This window comes from Ptychodera flava, chromosome 13 (genome assembly GCF_041260155.1).
Source record: "Ptychodera flava strain L36383 chromosome 13, AS_Pfla_20210202, whole genome shotgun sequence".
Classification (NCBI taxonomy): domain Eukaryota; kingdom Metazoa; phylum Hemichordata; class Enteropneusta; family Ptychoderidae; genus Ptychodera; species Ptychodera flava.
In genome coordinates, this window is record NC_091940.1 from 41619500 (window position 1) to 41633644 (window position 14145).

The window sequence follows — 14145 nt, forward strand, 5'->3', positions numbered from 1 at the left end:
TAATTTCCTATGCGTCATTTTGCTGAAACGCGCTAATCCCCTTTAATTCCGCAATGCCGCGCTTAAGATTCAACACTGGACATTCCATACTTTTAAGAACTATGGTCTGACAAAGAGTGGTGTCAGAACCATATCACTTTTAATATTAGAAATTGGTTGATTAGAAATGGAATGATGCCAAAGGTCAAATTGGCCAAAAGAAGGCTGGGAGTTTAACCCAAATTAGGAATCTTTCATCGAGAATGTAAGCAACTTATCGAATGGTGTAAATTGCCAGATATTCCACTGAGGCCAATAGCAGGAAAGACTTTAATTTTTGTTTAAGTGCCATATTTGTGGCCAAGATAACACCATCTTATTTGAATGTTAATACGTAAAAAGATAATCTGGCAGAAATGTATATTTTATCAAAAAATACATAATGTCAACAAGAAAACCAATAGATCGAGAGATTGGCAATAGCAAGATTTTTAAATTGACAACAATGCAACATCGGCTATAATCTACTGTGTCACTTCTTATGTGAAACACACTGATTTGCTCTTGATTGGATATGATAAAGCTTACCTTCAATCCTATGTTAAACAACTCAAATAACACGATCGAATTAATTTGGGATAATTGGGTCTTCATATTTTTCAATTTTCTCACACATGTTAGGTGCCCTATAGTATAGCTGAATATTGTAATATTACAAATTACTCATAAAAACAAGTGTGTAGCTTTAAAAGGAAAAGCAGATGCGCTTATATTTGCAGATTAAACCGACATTACTTCACCATCCAGTCCTCCGTAATTAAGCCAAAGTAATTAAATTCTTTGTTTTGCGTCCCCACCCGCTTAGGTTTTTAAGATTTTCATGAAAAACACACACAGTGTATTTGAATAGGAAATTTTAGGACATAACCGCTTAACTTTCCTGAACTAAAATTTTGCTACAATTTTTTATTTGCTGCAATCAAATTGCATTGTATTAATTTTCTTCTGTGTGTTTTACAGCCGCTTAGACGCGTACCTTTTTCCATTTAGAGTGGACGCAAAACAAAGAATTTAATTACTTTGGCCTTAGTTTCAATCGTGTTAAAAGGTCTTTGATGGTTTATGACCAGGTTTTTTAAGCCTATCGTTAACATTTACTGTTCCAGAAACAGCATTTTCTTGAAATACATATGGGTTCTCACATTTTCAGTTCCACTTTTATAATCAGGACTAAACTGAAATGGAAAGCCAGGGTCACATTCACGTTCCCGGTTTACGATCTTGGCAGAAACGTTATGGTTAGAGCCTCTTACATAACAGATATCGGACACAGCCAATGAAGGACAAAGTCATTGCCATGGTCACTTCAGTGGTTGAACAAATTTTGCTGTGAGCGATCTTTTTTAAATAGATACAAGATGCTTTGCAAAACCCTGGTGAATAAAATATTTCCCGATTTTGAAGTAGCAGTGTTTGTGTAAGCGACGTACGCTACCAAAATAATTGAGGAGCAAAGCGTCAAATCCAAAATTGAAGTGCCTTGACATGATGAGTTAAAGCGAAAGGTGAAATTCGTCGACGTCGATATCCAAAAACATAATGCATATGCTTTCACGGTTTTCTTTGTAAATTGTAAGGTTGGTTCGCCAGTCAGTTTTATTTAGCAATATGTATAACAAAATGGTGTCCCGGCTGAAATATAAAGCAAAATTTTCACATTTCCAAAACAGCAATTTAAGGTTAAATGGTTTTACAGAATTGGCTCGGAGACCATGACATCATTGAGCCATTTATGATTGCTGTGTATTATTAATATTTTGTTTATAATTTACAAACATCAGGGACTTTGGAATTTTCTATCGATTCCCTTAACTTCCACGGCGATCTTTAATTGGTTGTTGAAAAATGAAAAATAGGAACGGTCGACATGATTTGTTAAATGAAAAACTGATCAAATAAATTACATTTTTCCCTGGCATCTATGCCTAATATTTTTGTTGTCACGGATGGAGATCATATAAATATGGCTATAAATCATCCTGATTAAAATTTTCGCTTTTATTCATTCATTCTGCACCAGTTTTGTGAAAAGCATACCAAGCAACAAATAATTATTATTAAAGATTATATCTAGGCACACCTAAATATTACAGTAGATGCAAAATTTATTTAAGAAAGGGGTGAGGGAACAAGACTGGTAAACTTGTTGCTATTTGGCGCTCATGCGCAAAGTACCGAAAGTTCCGGCAAATTTGTAAATTTCCTCTCGCAAACTCTATGCATGCATTGTTTGTCCACTTCGCGAGCCCGGGATTGCACACCTACACACTCGTAATATGTCGAGGTTTTATTTGTTTTCGTCGTTAGGCGGAGTAATTCTTCATTCAAGTTACCGTCATATTGATAAACATAAGAATTTGTGATATATCTTAGAGGTTAAATCTTTCCAAATGTGCAGATTTAAAACCATATATTTATTTTCCTTCAGCTGCATGAAATCTCAGAAGTGAACTGAGTAAGCGACGCGGGAATCATGAATGCAGTTGCAGAGCAACGATACAACTTTCCCTTCACGAATAAACACGTACCCAGGGTCTTGTACAGCGTGCTAATACTTGATAGGCGTTTGTAGAAATTGAATCCAAAAACTGATTTCTTGGAAGCTGTTTTTTTTTCTCTCTCTCATTTCATATGTTGTAGTCGTTTGACAGATCACGGTGCGAAATTTCTTTGACTTTAAAACCGGAGGGAAACTACCCGCGAAGTCGCAGCGAGGGTATTTCTTCCTCACTTCACGAAATTTCCTTCGAGTGCAAAATAGGGATGAGTGCCGGGAAACACGTACATAGCATTCCATCAGCGCAAACACTATCGTCTCACGGGGACAGAGAAATCGGCATCAGTGTTACCTGATAGAAAATGTTATAAGCCAATTAAGATAAGCGATGTTACTTCTAGGGCTCTCTAAAGACAGCAAGCAAAATTCTGTCCCAGAAAATACTGTTTTGTTGGATAATTTGTCCTGTCGATAGAATTTGGCTGTGGGTGGGGGGCACAAACAATAAAAAGCACTGCGTGAAATTGCGAGATCTCGCAAGAGTAAGGGGAAAATCGTATTTTCCATAAAACGATGAATTTTTAGCGTCTAATTTGTACACAATCTGTTCTTGACCAGATTAGAGAACGCACGGACCAAAGACTGCATAATGATGGTATTCGAGAAGGGGAGCCGAAAAATCTGGTGTGCAACCTGTGAACTTTTTACTATATAGCATAGGCGTAGGAACCGGGGGGCAGGGGGCGCCCCCCCCCCCAATGCTGAAGTTGGCGGGACAAAGGTATACTTTTGCCCCCTCCCCCCCCCAAATTTTACAAATACACATTCACTACGGCTAGCTGTCCCAACTATTGCTGAGTGCTATGTAGGGAGCTAAACAAACAACTAGAGTTAATACACAAAACACAAATATTGAGACGTTGCCGTATGTGAAAGTCTTGGTGCTTTCATAACATTTTTAGCTATTACAGACTTTAGTCTATAGAAGCTATTGGGATGGGTATCGGTCCGGCGTCCGTTGTCAGTATGTATGTATGTATGTATGTATGTATGTATGTATGTATGTATGTATGTATGTATGTATGTATGTATGTATGTATGTATGTATGTATGTATGTATGTATGCATGCATGCATGCATGCATGCATGTATGTATGTATGTATGTATGTATGTATGTATGTATGTATGTATGTATGTATGTATGTATGTATGTATGTACGTACGTACGTACGTATGTAAAGTAAAGTAAAGTAAAGTATGTATGTATGTATGTATGTATATGTATGTAAGGCGTCCGTCCACTCAAATATCTTGAGAACCACAGTACTTACTGATTTGATATTTGTTGTGTAGATGAAAAATATGATTTTGAGAAACTGTTTTTTTTATTTTTTGATATTGTTGAAAATTTGCAAATTAGCTCCAAAAAAGGCGTTTTTGGTAAAAAATCTTCTTCTCCATAACCGCTGGTCAGACAGCTTTGTTATTCGGTATACAGGTCCCTAGGGATAACCCAACTTAGATCTGTTCAAATTGTGATAAAATATGCAAATCTGTCTATAGTAGCTTCAGGGACTTTGGCGCTATGTTTTAGATTTATTTTGGCCTGTTTTAATTATTTAAATTTATTTATTTATGATTTAATATTTTAATTTATTTATATATGCAAATTTTTGATCGTAAGTCATTCATCACCAGAATATAGGTTATCTTCCCCCCCCCCCTCCACCGTGAAGTGCTTCCTACGCCCCTAATAGTACATGCAGTAAGGGAGCCCTCATTATGTACGGCCTGGGGGGACGTCGAGGAATGTGAGAGAGTCACTTAAAAATCGAAAACTTAAAGGAGGTTGCTAAACAACTCTACGATTGCATTATTCCACACATAACATAGCTTTCTCAAAATTTTTGATGCGAGAAGGGGACACCCCCTCTCGTGCTCTCCCCTTGGGGTATTCTACTAGCTTTACTTGTAAAAGACAAATCGAAAACTCATCTTAGATTGCCCAGACTGCACCCTTGCATACATCAATTTCTCAAATTTGTCACAGGATCTAGGACAAGACTGAACCGTTGTGAATTCATCTATTATTATCACAGAAACTTATATTTTCATTGACTTCAGTTCAATAACCATTTTGATATTTAACCATACCGTATCCAAGCTTTTCATTAGAAGCTAGAAGCTGGAGAAATGACACAATAAGTCACAGATTTTCCATTCCTGCATATTCTTAGGTCCTTTATCTCTGGCAAACTGAGAAATGTTTTTTAAAATGTATTGTCATTGTTTGGTTGTTGAATATTGTGATTCAAACACTGATCATGCAAAAAATATAAAAAATATCAGTGTTCAATGTAATTTTCATACAATTTTACGAAGTGCAAAATGAATTGAAACACCTCTCAGATGGCAACTTTACACACATCAATTTCTAATAATTTTTGATATGAGAGGGGGGCCCTCTCGTGTGCTCCCCAATGGTATTCTAACTTTTACTTAATAAAAAAGGAATAAAAACACCATACCTCTCAGATTGCTCACATCAGTTTTTAATTATCCAAGCGATATGGGGACAACCCCTCTCACACTTTTCCCCTCAGCCTCTCACATGTTATCCCCCGTACTTTCAAATTCTTCCCAGAACACGATTGGAACTAATTTGGGATAATTGCATCTTCATATTTTTCAAATTTCTCAAAAGTGTTAGGTGCCATATAGCTGAATGTTGCGATATTACAAATTACTTATAGGGCAATAAAGAAAACCTTCAAAGATTCAATATTCATCTCTGGGCAGTCTAAGTTCTGCTGATGTGCAGCATTGAATAAGCTCTTTCTCTGATTGGTCCATTGTCACTATTCACAGCGACTTAGGGAGTCCATTTATATTGTTTTAATTGTATTGGTAAGATTCACCTACCTAATTGGATAACAGCTCATTCAACGCTGCACATTAGCACATTAGCCCTCTAAGTTTGTGTATCTGCCCGACGTATTTGAATGAACTGGTTGCCCTTTCCTTCACCCGTCTATTCTTGTCAGTTTCTCTCAGAGTATCCGTCAAAAGAATTGACGGTCCGCATAGCGATCACACAAGTACTGTCACAGGGTCATAAGGTGTTATTTGTCATAACGAAAGTCTAAACAAATAATAACAAATTTTAATTATAAATATTGTTGATGATAAATTAATATTTAAGTCATTCATATTGTATACTTACAAGAGTAGCCAACTGCACTAGAATCCTAATTGCATGATGATCAGTATCTACGCCAAATTCAACAAGCTGTAGCATAGACCCTGTAAAAATAGCGGACGCCAGACGCGTCTTTACGCGTTCAAAATGTACGTGTTCGGTGTTCAAATTTGAACGGCTAGTGTTCATATTGTTAACACTAGTGTTCATATTATTAACAATGGTGTTCTTAACCTGAACACGTAGTGTTAACAACCATCTCCTTCAAGTGTTCAAAAACTCAGCATCACAGAAATTTTACAATACTGTGAAACAATTAACAATCTTTTGTTTTTTTTACTTTACAATGGCTATATTAAATTTACTACTGCCTCGCTGTCCGGCAAACGTAATTAATTTCTGAGTAGATTTTTGAAATGTCACCGATTTATTTCATTGTTTATTTAAAGATATTACAAACAAACAAACCTCTTTGTTTATGAAGGACTTTGTTGGACAAGGAAATAGGTTTTACCCTGCCAAGGACCAATTTTCCCCACTTTCTGCATGTTGTGCCTTACTGTGACACTTTGACAACTTGCCATGTTGTGTTTACTTTAATGTGGACAACTATATACCATGTGCACTAGAGAAGCCTTGACTAACTTTTTTTTCTTCAAAATTTACAATTGTCTATACAAGAGGAAATGTCTTTAAGAAACCATCTTACAACAATGAAGTATGCATTCCATACATATATGTATTTCCAACACAATAAGTAAGCCAAATTTTGAGCTTTTTCAGATGATTTTTTGTACATTTTAAACAAGTATGAACCTTAAAACGTAATCCACAATATTTAAATAAAACCTGTTTTGTCATTACTTTGTTCATATTTTTTAAAACGATCTACAGTGTTCATGGGGATTTGTATTGCTTATGTTTTTGATAGGAGGGTGTTAACACCGTTGGTATGTTCCTCTGACAAACTTTACATACAAATTGGCAATGTTTATTTGCCCTTTTTACAGTAAATTATTGTATTTTACTCTAGAAATGCTTTGTGTATTTTTAGAATAAAATAATTTTACTGAATATCAGTGGTCTGTAATGTTATTTCAAGGCTTGAACACCCTCTGAACGCCCAAAATTAAAGGTGTTCAACAAGCGCGCATCATGTGTTCTAGCCTTTAACACACTTATCGTTGAACGGCGTCCATGCGTTCAAAGAGTGTTACAGCCCTTTGAACGCGTAAATGCGTTCAATTTTTTGAACAAATTTCATGTGCAACGTGTATTCAGATATGGAACACCATGGTGTTCAATATAATGTCTGATGAACACGTAGCGTTCAAAATCTGCACACGTGTGTTCAAAAATTGAACGTTGGTTGAACACGTAGTGTTAAATTTCTGAACGTCTGGACGCGTTCAAAAAGTGTTACAAAAAGGCGTTTAATTGGTGTTCTATCCTTGAACACTTAACTTTACAGTGTAGCATAGACCCTGTTATTAATAAGGGTATCATTATGAAAACTGTTGACAAAAGTAAATGTTTCTATCATTGTTTTATACTTGTAAAAGTACCAGACTGCACGGGAATCCTCAATGATGATCAGTATCTCTGTCAAATTCGAGCAGTTGTAGGACAGATCTTTAGAAATAGAGTCTAGCTACAGCACTGCACAGTAATTCGCGGTTTCAGTACTGCCCCGGCAGTGTCTCTCATCAGTAAATGGGACGGGGATGACTCTTGGCCGACTTCCAAGCAGTGCACAGGCCTTCAAATAACTTCCGTTTTCTTCATTGCTGCCACTTGATTTCAAAAAATTCAACCAAGTCGATAGGTCTAGCATCGAAAAGACCTTGTTTTATAACCTAGGCCATGCGACATGTAAAGCCTAGGCCATCGAGAAATTGAGAACTGTCACATACAGTTCAGAGAGGGAGACAGCCGAGACAGTACTGTGATCGCGCATTAAGGTGGCACTCCCACTTGGTAACATTTTTAAAGCACATTTTTTTAATGCCAACGGTCGATATTTGACGTGGCGACTGCGCGTGGATCACGAGATATCGATAAAACATGTCCTCAAAAAAGTAAAAGTTTGAATTCCGGTGGCCACCTAAATTCAGCTTCCGAACATCGAACGTTCGGCACTGGGCCATTGTCAACTAAGCTATGGAGTACGAGTCTACGCTTACGCTGCTGTATGCCACAGTACCACTCGCATCGGTGATCGGTCATGCCCCCTGGGGGAAGTCGAGTCTTACTGACTCTGAGAAAAAACGGAAAACAAAGTTTGATTCCACCAGAATTCGCATAGGTGACTAGCACAGTTACGTGCGGTTGATACATAGCGGCCGCCGAGTGGTATGCATAGACGCATACCACGCGCGCGGCGTACTGTGTGGCAGACGACAAAATGTTGTCATCGGAGGCGGCTAATATTTGACACGTAAAAACTGATGTTTATGTGGTATTGAATAAAAATATAGTACAACTGATTTAGAATAATGAAAACGACAAAAACTAAGGAGAAGTTTTACAAAACTTACCTGAGGTAATGGCATAATGCTGTATATAAAGTCTTTGCTGTGGGAAGTAAATTAATTGCGTCGTTCGAACTTATTGTAGACTCCCTAGAATATCGTCAATCAGCACAACAACAAACCTTCGGGGGATTTCAGGTCAAATCAGAAACGATCGTAAACTCGGGATGTGAAAAATACGCTCGGGAAATATCTCGCGATCCGCGCGCAATCGCCACCTCAAATATCGACCGTTGGCATTAAAAAATTTTATTGTTACCAAGTTGGAGTGCTTCTTTAAGGTAGTATGCGTCTCGATAGTGAAAGCCTTAAACTTTTGCTCAAACTTTCCTAAATGAAACTTTCATCCATTCTATTACCAAATCAACAATAAAAATTGGGGGTCACCGTGCAAAGTTTGGAACAAGGGAAACAAATTACCCAACATTTTGCGATATTTGAAATTCAAAATGGCCGCCATGCCTGTCTTAACTCGAGGCGTGTTCTACGCGTTTCTCTTGATGACGTGTACTTCCTACTTTGTCAGAGGCAATATATCTCTTTGTTGAAACTGCGTGTTTTAATTAATTTCCATCGCCGAAATAAAAGTCCATTCAAAATTCATAGTACAAAATGTTGCTGTGGACTTGTGTCTTTCAGGTCCATACTTAGTAAGCCTTGGTGCAGATATTCAGGAACGCCGGTCACTTTGATTTCACTATTAATGAGCATAAAAATAATGCGGTTTTCTGACAACTGCAGACGAATACTGACAGCGTGATGAGTCAATTAATGGGAAAAACTTTTGTATGATAATGAGTGCGATCTGATTGTGTTTTTGGGCGTTGTCATTTTTTCGATCGATTGATGTTGACGACATCAAGTCTGCATGTTGGCATCTTTCCCTAAAAATGAGGAGGAAATCAAAAGCAAGAAACAGAATATATAGATGTCAGAGGTTTTATACCACACAAAATATACAGCAAACAAAGCATTCTATAATCGCTGTACTCAATAGAATCGTGACCATACATATCGGTAGTTTCATAGACAGTATAGAGAAACGTTTCTATACGGAGTAAAAGAGGTCACGTCAGGTCAAATCAACAAGTCGCTACCATGGAAGCACTTTCTTTATATCCGGCTCACCTTATTGTACTCTTACAGTGTTTTTAACGTTAATTTGGTGCGATGACCTGTTAAACATCAGACGCTGGCCAAGTCTGTCAAGTGAACGGATTAGACACAGACTGATAAAGGTTAAGATCTAACATGGGGTGTTGCCGTTGCAGTGAATCTCTTGGAGGTCGACAAATATCAAGATGCGAATTTCTAAGCTCATTTCTTTTGTCCATCTTTGCGTTATCGGCTGTCTTAGTGACGTCATGGCGTATTGAAACAGAGCATAACTATCTGTTAGAAAGTATCTACTTTTACATGACTTTGATTCCAAGCTGTCTTGGTGTATTTAGCGCACTGGTCATTTTCGTCGGCGTTTTGACACCGAAACGCTTGAATCGCTGCATCGGAAACTGCTGCTGTTATACTAACAATTTCTACGGACTTTTTGCGTAAGTATTCTGACAATATTTCAAAGGTAATCATTTATCACATAATACAAATCGCTTTTACTTCATTTTTACGTCAGAGACATTCTTAAGACATAAAAACGACATGGATTCCGTTTGGACTGGCAAAGCGATGTATAAAACGAAAAGCCTGACAAATGGACGCCAAGAATAAGAGTTAATCGCATAAGTTTTTGAGCCGTTTAGTCTTCGTAGTAATTTAACGCATACGTATTGTGAGTTTTAGAAACATGCATTATGAACTTTTAACATTTATTATTATAGCTATTGGCTCGGTTTTTACCGTAACAGCGGGAAGGACATAGGAACCATAGCGATCTGACGACAGTGTGCGTCATTATGGGGAAAAGCGTTCACATGATCCAGCGTGGAACTAAAATAATAATGACAATATCAAAGACGATTACTGTGTCCTGTATGCTGGTCAGTTTAAATTGTGTGTGTCGATGGATTGAATTGGTGCTACGCGTCGGAATTCATACTCACACAATGCAATCTGCGCTTGGCTTGCTCACCACAATCGAACTGGTGTTCCGATTGTCTAAGTGCTAGTCCATGGTGTACATATTGACCAGATCACAGTTACCCTTATGACTGAGGCCAACAAGCTGATCTGATTTGAGATTGGACGGGGTATAACTGAGCAGGCATCGGCACAGTCACTCGTGATCTATTCAGCTCTGGGACTATTCGCCCCATAGACGTGTATACATTTGCACACACGTCTATGGAGCGAATAGTCCCAGAGCTGAATAGATCACGAGTGACTGTGGCATCGGTAAAAACCATCCATGGCAGCAAATATTTTCACGCTGGTTAAAAACCACCTCAAAACATTAGATGAATGTTTCTGACACGAACACCCAAAATACAACGTTTTAACCCAGTCGCTATCTTCCCATCAACTTCCTTAAAACTGCAGGACAATTTCTTTAACACAAAGCTTGTTGTCATGGTACTTCGATTACACCCAATCAGATCTTGTTATTAATATGTAATTTTAGACAACTTTACTTTCACACCTATTGTCGCTCATTAAAAACAAATTGCAATGGTTTTTGAACTTGAATTTCGTATGCTCACGATGATTGCATTAATGATCAGGTTTATTTGTTTTGATTTTTCACATGAATAATACGGTTTGTTATATGAAGTGAAATACAACCTGTCATTTTTTCCACTGATCATTTACAGATGGTGCGATCCGTTACTTTTCTTTGTTCTCCAAGTAATTGTCTGGGTTCCTTTCGTTAGTATTGGCCGTGTTCAAGTAGCCCATACCAAGCTAGCCAACAATATATCACTCAACCCACAGGAGCTGTACCACGATGAACGATTAGATTTGTTCGATATCGGTGAGTGGCCATGGACTACAAAAGACTATAACTTGGTAAGGTTCAGACAAGAACTGTCAGATTGACGGGAAAAAAAGTTGATTAAGATATACCATTCTAAACTGTTCTGTGAAAATGTAATCAAATTAGTGAAACATCTCTCTCTCTCTCTCTCTCTCTCTCTCTCTCTCTCTCTCTCTCTCTCTCTCTCTCTCTCTCTCTCTCTCTCTCTCTCTCTCTCTCTCTCTCTCTCTCTCATATACACACACACACTGTACAAAGCTATAGCATATAGCATAACATTACTCTAGAACACGATCGGAACTATTTGGGGATAATTGGATTTTAATATTTTTTAAATTTCTCAAAAGTGTTAGGTGCTATTACTCATAAAAACAAGTGTGTAATGTAAAAGAAAAGCAGATGAGATAACATTTGTAGATGAAATCGGCATTACTTCATCATCCAATTATCCCAAATTAGTTCTAATCGTGTTCTAGCCATGATCAAAGATTGTAAGTGGCATTTTTATCAAAATCAGTCTCTTAGCAACTATTCCATAAGCAAGCAAGCCTTTAAACAGTGAAAATGTTATGCTATAATGTCTCTACTTGATGGTGCGATTCTTTAAAGTTAGAATTTTTTAGTTTGCTAATTTCTTTGCGGGGGAATAAACACAGAAAACTTTCCGTCTCTTCAGGTGAGATTAATGCGAAATTTAGCGACCATTTTCCTCCCTTTAGAATCGCTGACATGTTTTATTCTGTCTTTGCAATGTAAATACATGAGAACGTTGGAAATTTATTCGCAGAAAATGAGTTCCATTCTAACATTAAATGTTCTTTCATTTATATTAGCAATTTCATCATCGGAATGTACCCATTCTTGACTGAATATGGATTCCTCCTTCAGGCATTTTCTTTGAATTGTTTGGGTTTTTCTGTTTGTTTTTTAGGATCTCCTGTTCGTACAGTCATGTTATCTTGTCATCGTCATCATCCGACTCTTCTTACCACGTGGCGGTATCTCCTTCTCAGAAATGTTGAAGTGTGCCGCCTTGTGGCTGACCGAGGCCTTAGATCTTCTCGCATTTCTCGATGATCTGAACGCCGAAGTTCTGGAACACCAATTCCTTCCCTATGCTGTGGCCGTCGCTGCCTCGGTCAGTTCTCTTCAGTTTCTCTTCATGTGTACATTCATCTATTACCCGGCAGTGTTCGCTAAGGAAACGGCATCAGAAGAAGAAATTATCGTCAAGGGCGCCAGATATCGACTTGGTCTCACCATTGCCTCGGCTTTCCTTGATGATATTCCCCTGTTAGTCATTCGCTCCTTAATCTTCAAGGATATCTACCTCCCTAAGAAGCAAATTAGTGCTTTGTATTTCTTCTTCATGTTCAAGAGTTTTCTATTCGGGTGCATGGGTCTTGGCTTAGCTTGCATCGAGGGTTATAAGTGCACCACCGACGGGCATAATAATGCCGTGACTCCGATCGTGCCACTCTCCATCAAAATGTCAGAGGCAGGACTCTCAGAAGACCAAGACCAGGCTTCAAACGGGAAAGGAAAGGCAGCGGAACTCGTTTTGGAAGATTCGGCTACAACGCTCGATAAGACGACCGAACTCAAAGTCGAACCAGTCACAGGTGGGGAAATTCAGAAGCCAGACGAACTCAAATTTGAAATAGCGAACTCGAACACCGAAAAGCAGAATACCGTAGGGCCTACAATGGTAGAACCCAACCAAAAGACCGACGAGCAGAAGGCTCTGGAAGAAAAAACCACAGAAAATTGATAAATCTTTACGAACAGAACTAAATAGCGAAAACGATGATATTATAGTGATATTGATCGCAGATAAGAAATCTGGCGATAAATGTCCATATCAGTTGAATAGTAGAAGCTTCGACTTCGGACGATTGCTAGCATAGGTAAAGATATTTTAAGTCAAATCACGATGGATGCAAGTGACCATTGAAAGTCTCCGGTAAAATAAACCAATCACGTTCATTTATACAGTGTTTTCAAGAGAATCTTGCGTCAACTTTCTGGTAAAACATGTTAACAAATCTATACTTCATATTAAAACAATCCCTGCGATTTCAGTGACGAAAATGTCAGGATAAAAATCCATTCTATACGATGTTAATGATTTTAAAAGAGTGTTGCGAATTACAGTCTTTGAAGAATTGATAGGAGAATTTAATATAATTGAATAAGTCGTTCAAATCGATAATGATCCGTACTGCTGATTACCTTAGCGAAACAAAGACGAAAATTCGTCGGCAAGAACTAGTCAGTCATAATATCAGTAATTTGATGCCAACGTTATGAAGATTATCCGTTCGAACAAATAAATTGTACCCATTATTAGCGATAAGTTTCTCTCTTCTCTAGATCTGTGAGAACAACTTTAGAAACGGCGACGTCATACTTTCATTGTGACAAATGGGACGTTGAGTGGTAGATTTCTCCCAAATCTTGACAAGTCTCGCCGTGGGCACTGTTGTATTGTTGAGTTTCCAAAACACATCTTTCAATGAGAACAATACGTATTTTGGTGACAAAAAATAAATGAAATGAAATCGTGACTTGAGAAAATCATCTCTAAACAAATCACCGACGTCAATGAAAAGATTTCTATCTGTGGCTTGGTTTTCTATCCGTTTGGTCAATTCAAAGATACCATTGAGAACATGACCGCTTTCTTCAATCTGAAAATTCCGTCTTTGGGTACAATAGTCACAACAATGGAGTGACACAAAGGTTTGGTCTGAAAGAATTGCAAAGTACAGTGAAGGGGGAAGACAAGACCGGTTTTACACTCTTTGCATGTTTATGATCAGACTTTCAATGCCGCTTTTAAGCATATAGGTCATGTATGTCTTGTACTTTTGTACATTTTTTCAGTAGGTCAACGTGCTCAGTTTTTCACCATTTGGCAAAGTATTGCCAGGAATTCAACATTTGCATGCT

General features: G+C 37.9%; 1 protein-coding gene across 1 annotated transcript; it reads left to right on the forward strand.

Moving 5' to 3' along the window:
• The first annotated feature begins 9385 nt into the window (after positions 1-9385).
• Positions 9386-13777, forward strand: LOC139148475 (uncharacterized). The gene is made up of 3 exons (XM_070719937.1): positions 9386-9817; positions 11030-11225; positions 12125-13777. The coding sequence occupies exons 1-3, from the start codon at positions 9519-9521 to the stop codon at positions 12962-12964; spliced, it is 1335 nt and encodes a 444-aa protein (XP_070576038.1). The 5' UTR covers positions 9386-9518; the 3' UTR covers positions 12965-13777.
• The last annotated feature ends 368 nt before the right edge of the window (positions 13778-14145 follow it).

Coding starts and splice junctions, on each gene's coding strand:
- LOC139148475 (XM_070719937.1), top strand. CDS start 9,519: ATGGGGTGTTGCCGTTGCAGTGAATCTCTTGGAGGTCGACAAATATCA. Junction 9,818..11,029: donor AATTTCTACGGACTTTTTGC/GTAAGTATTCTG, acceptor GATCATTTACAG/ATGGTGCGATCCGTTACTTT. Junction 11,226..12,124: donor CTACAAAAGACTATAACTTG/GTAAGGTTCAGA, acceptor TTTGTTTTTTAG/GATCTCCTGTTCGTACAGTC.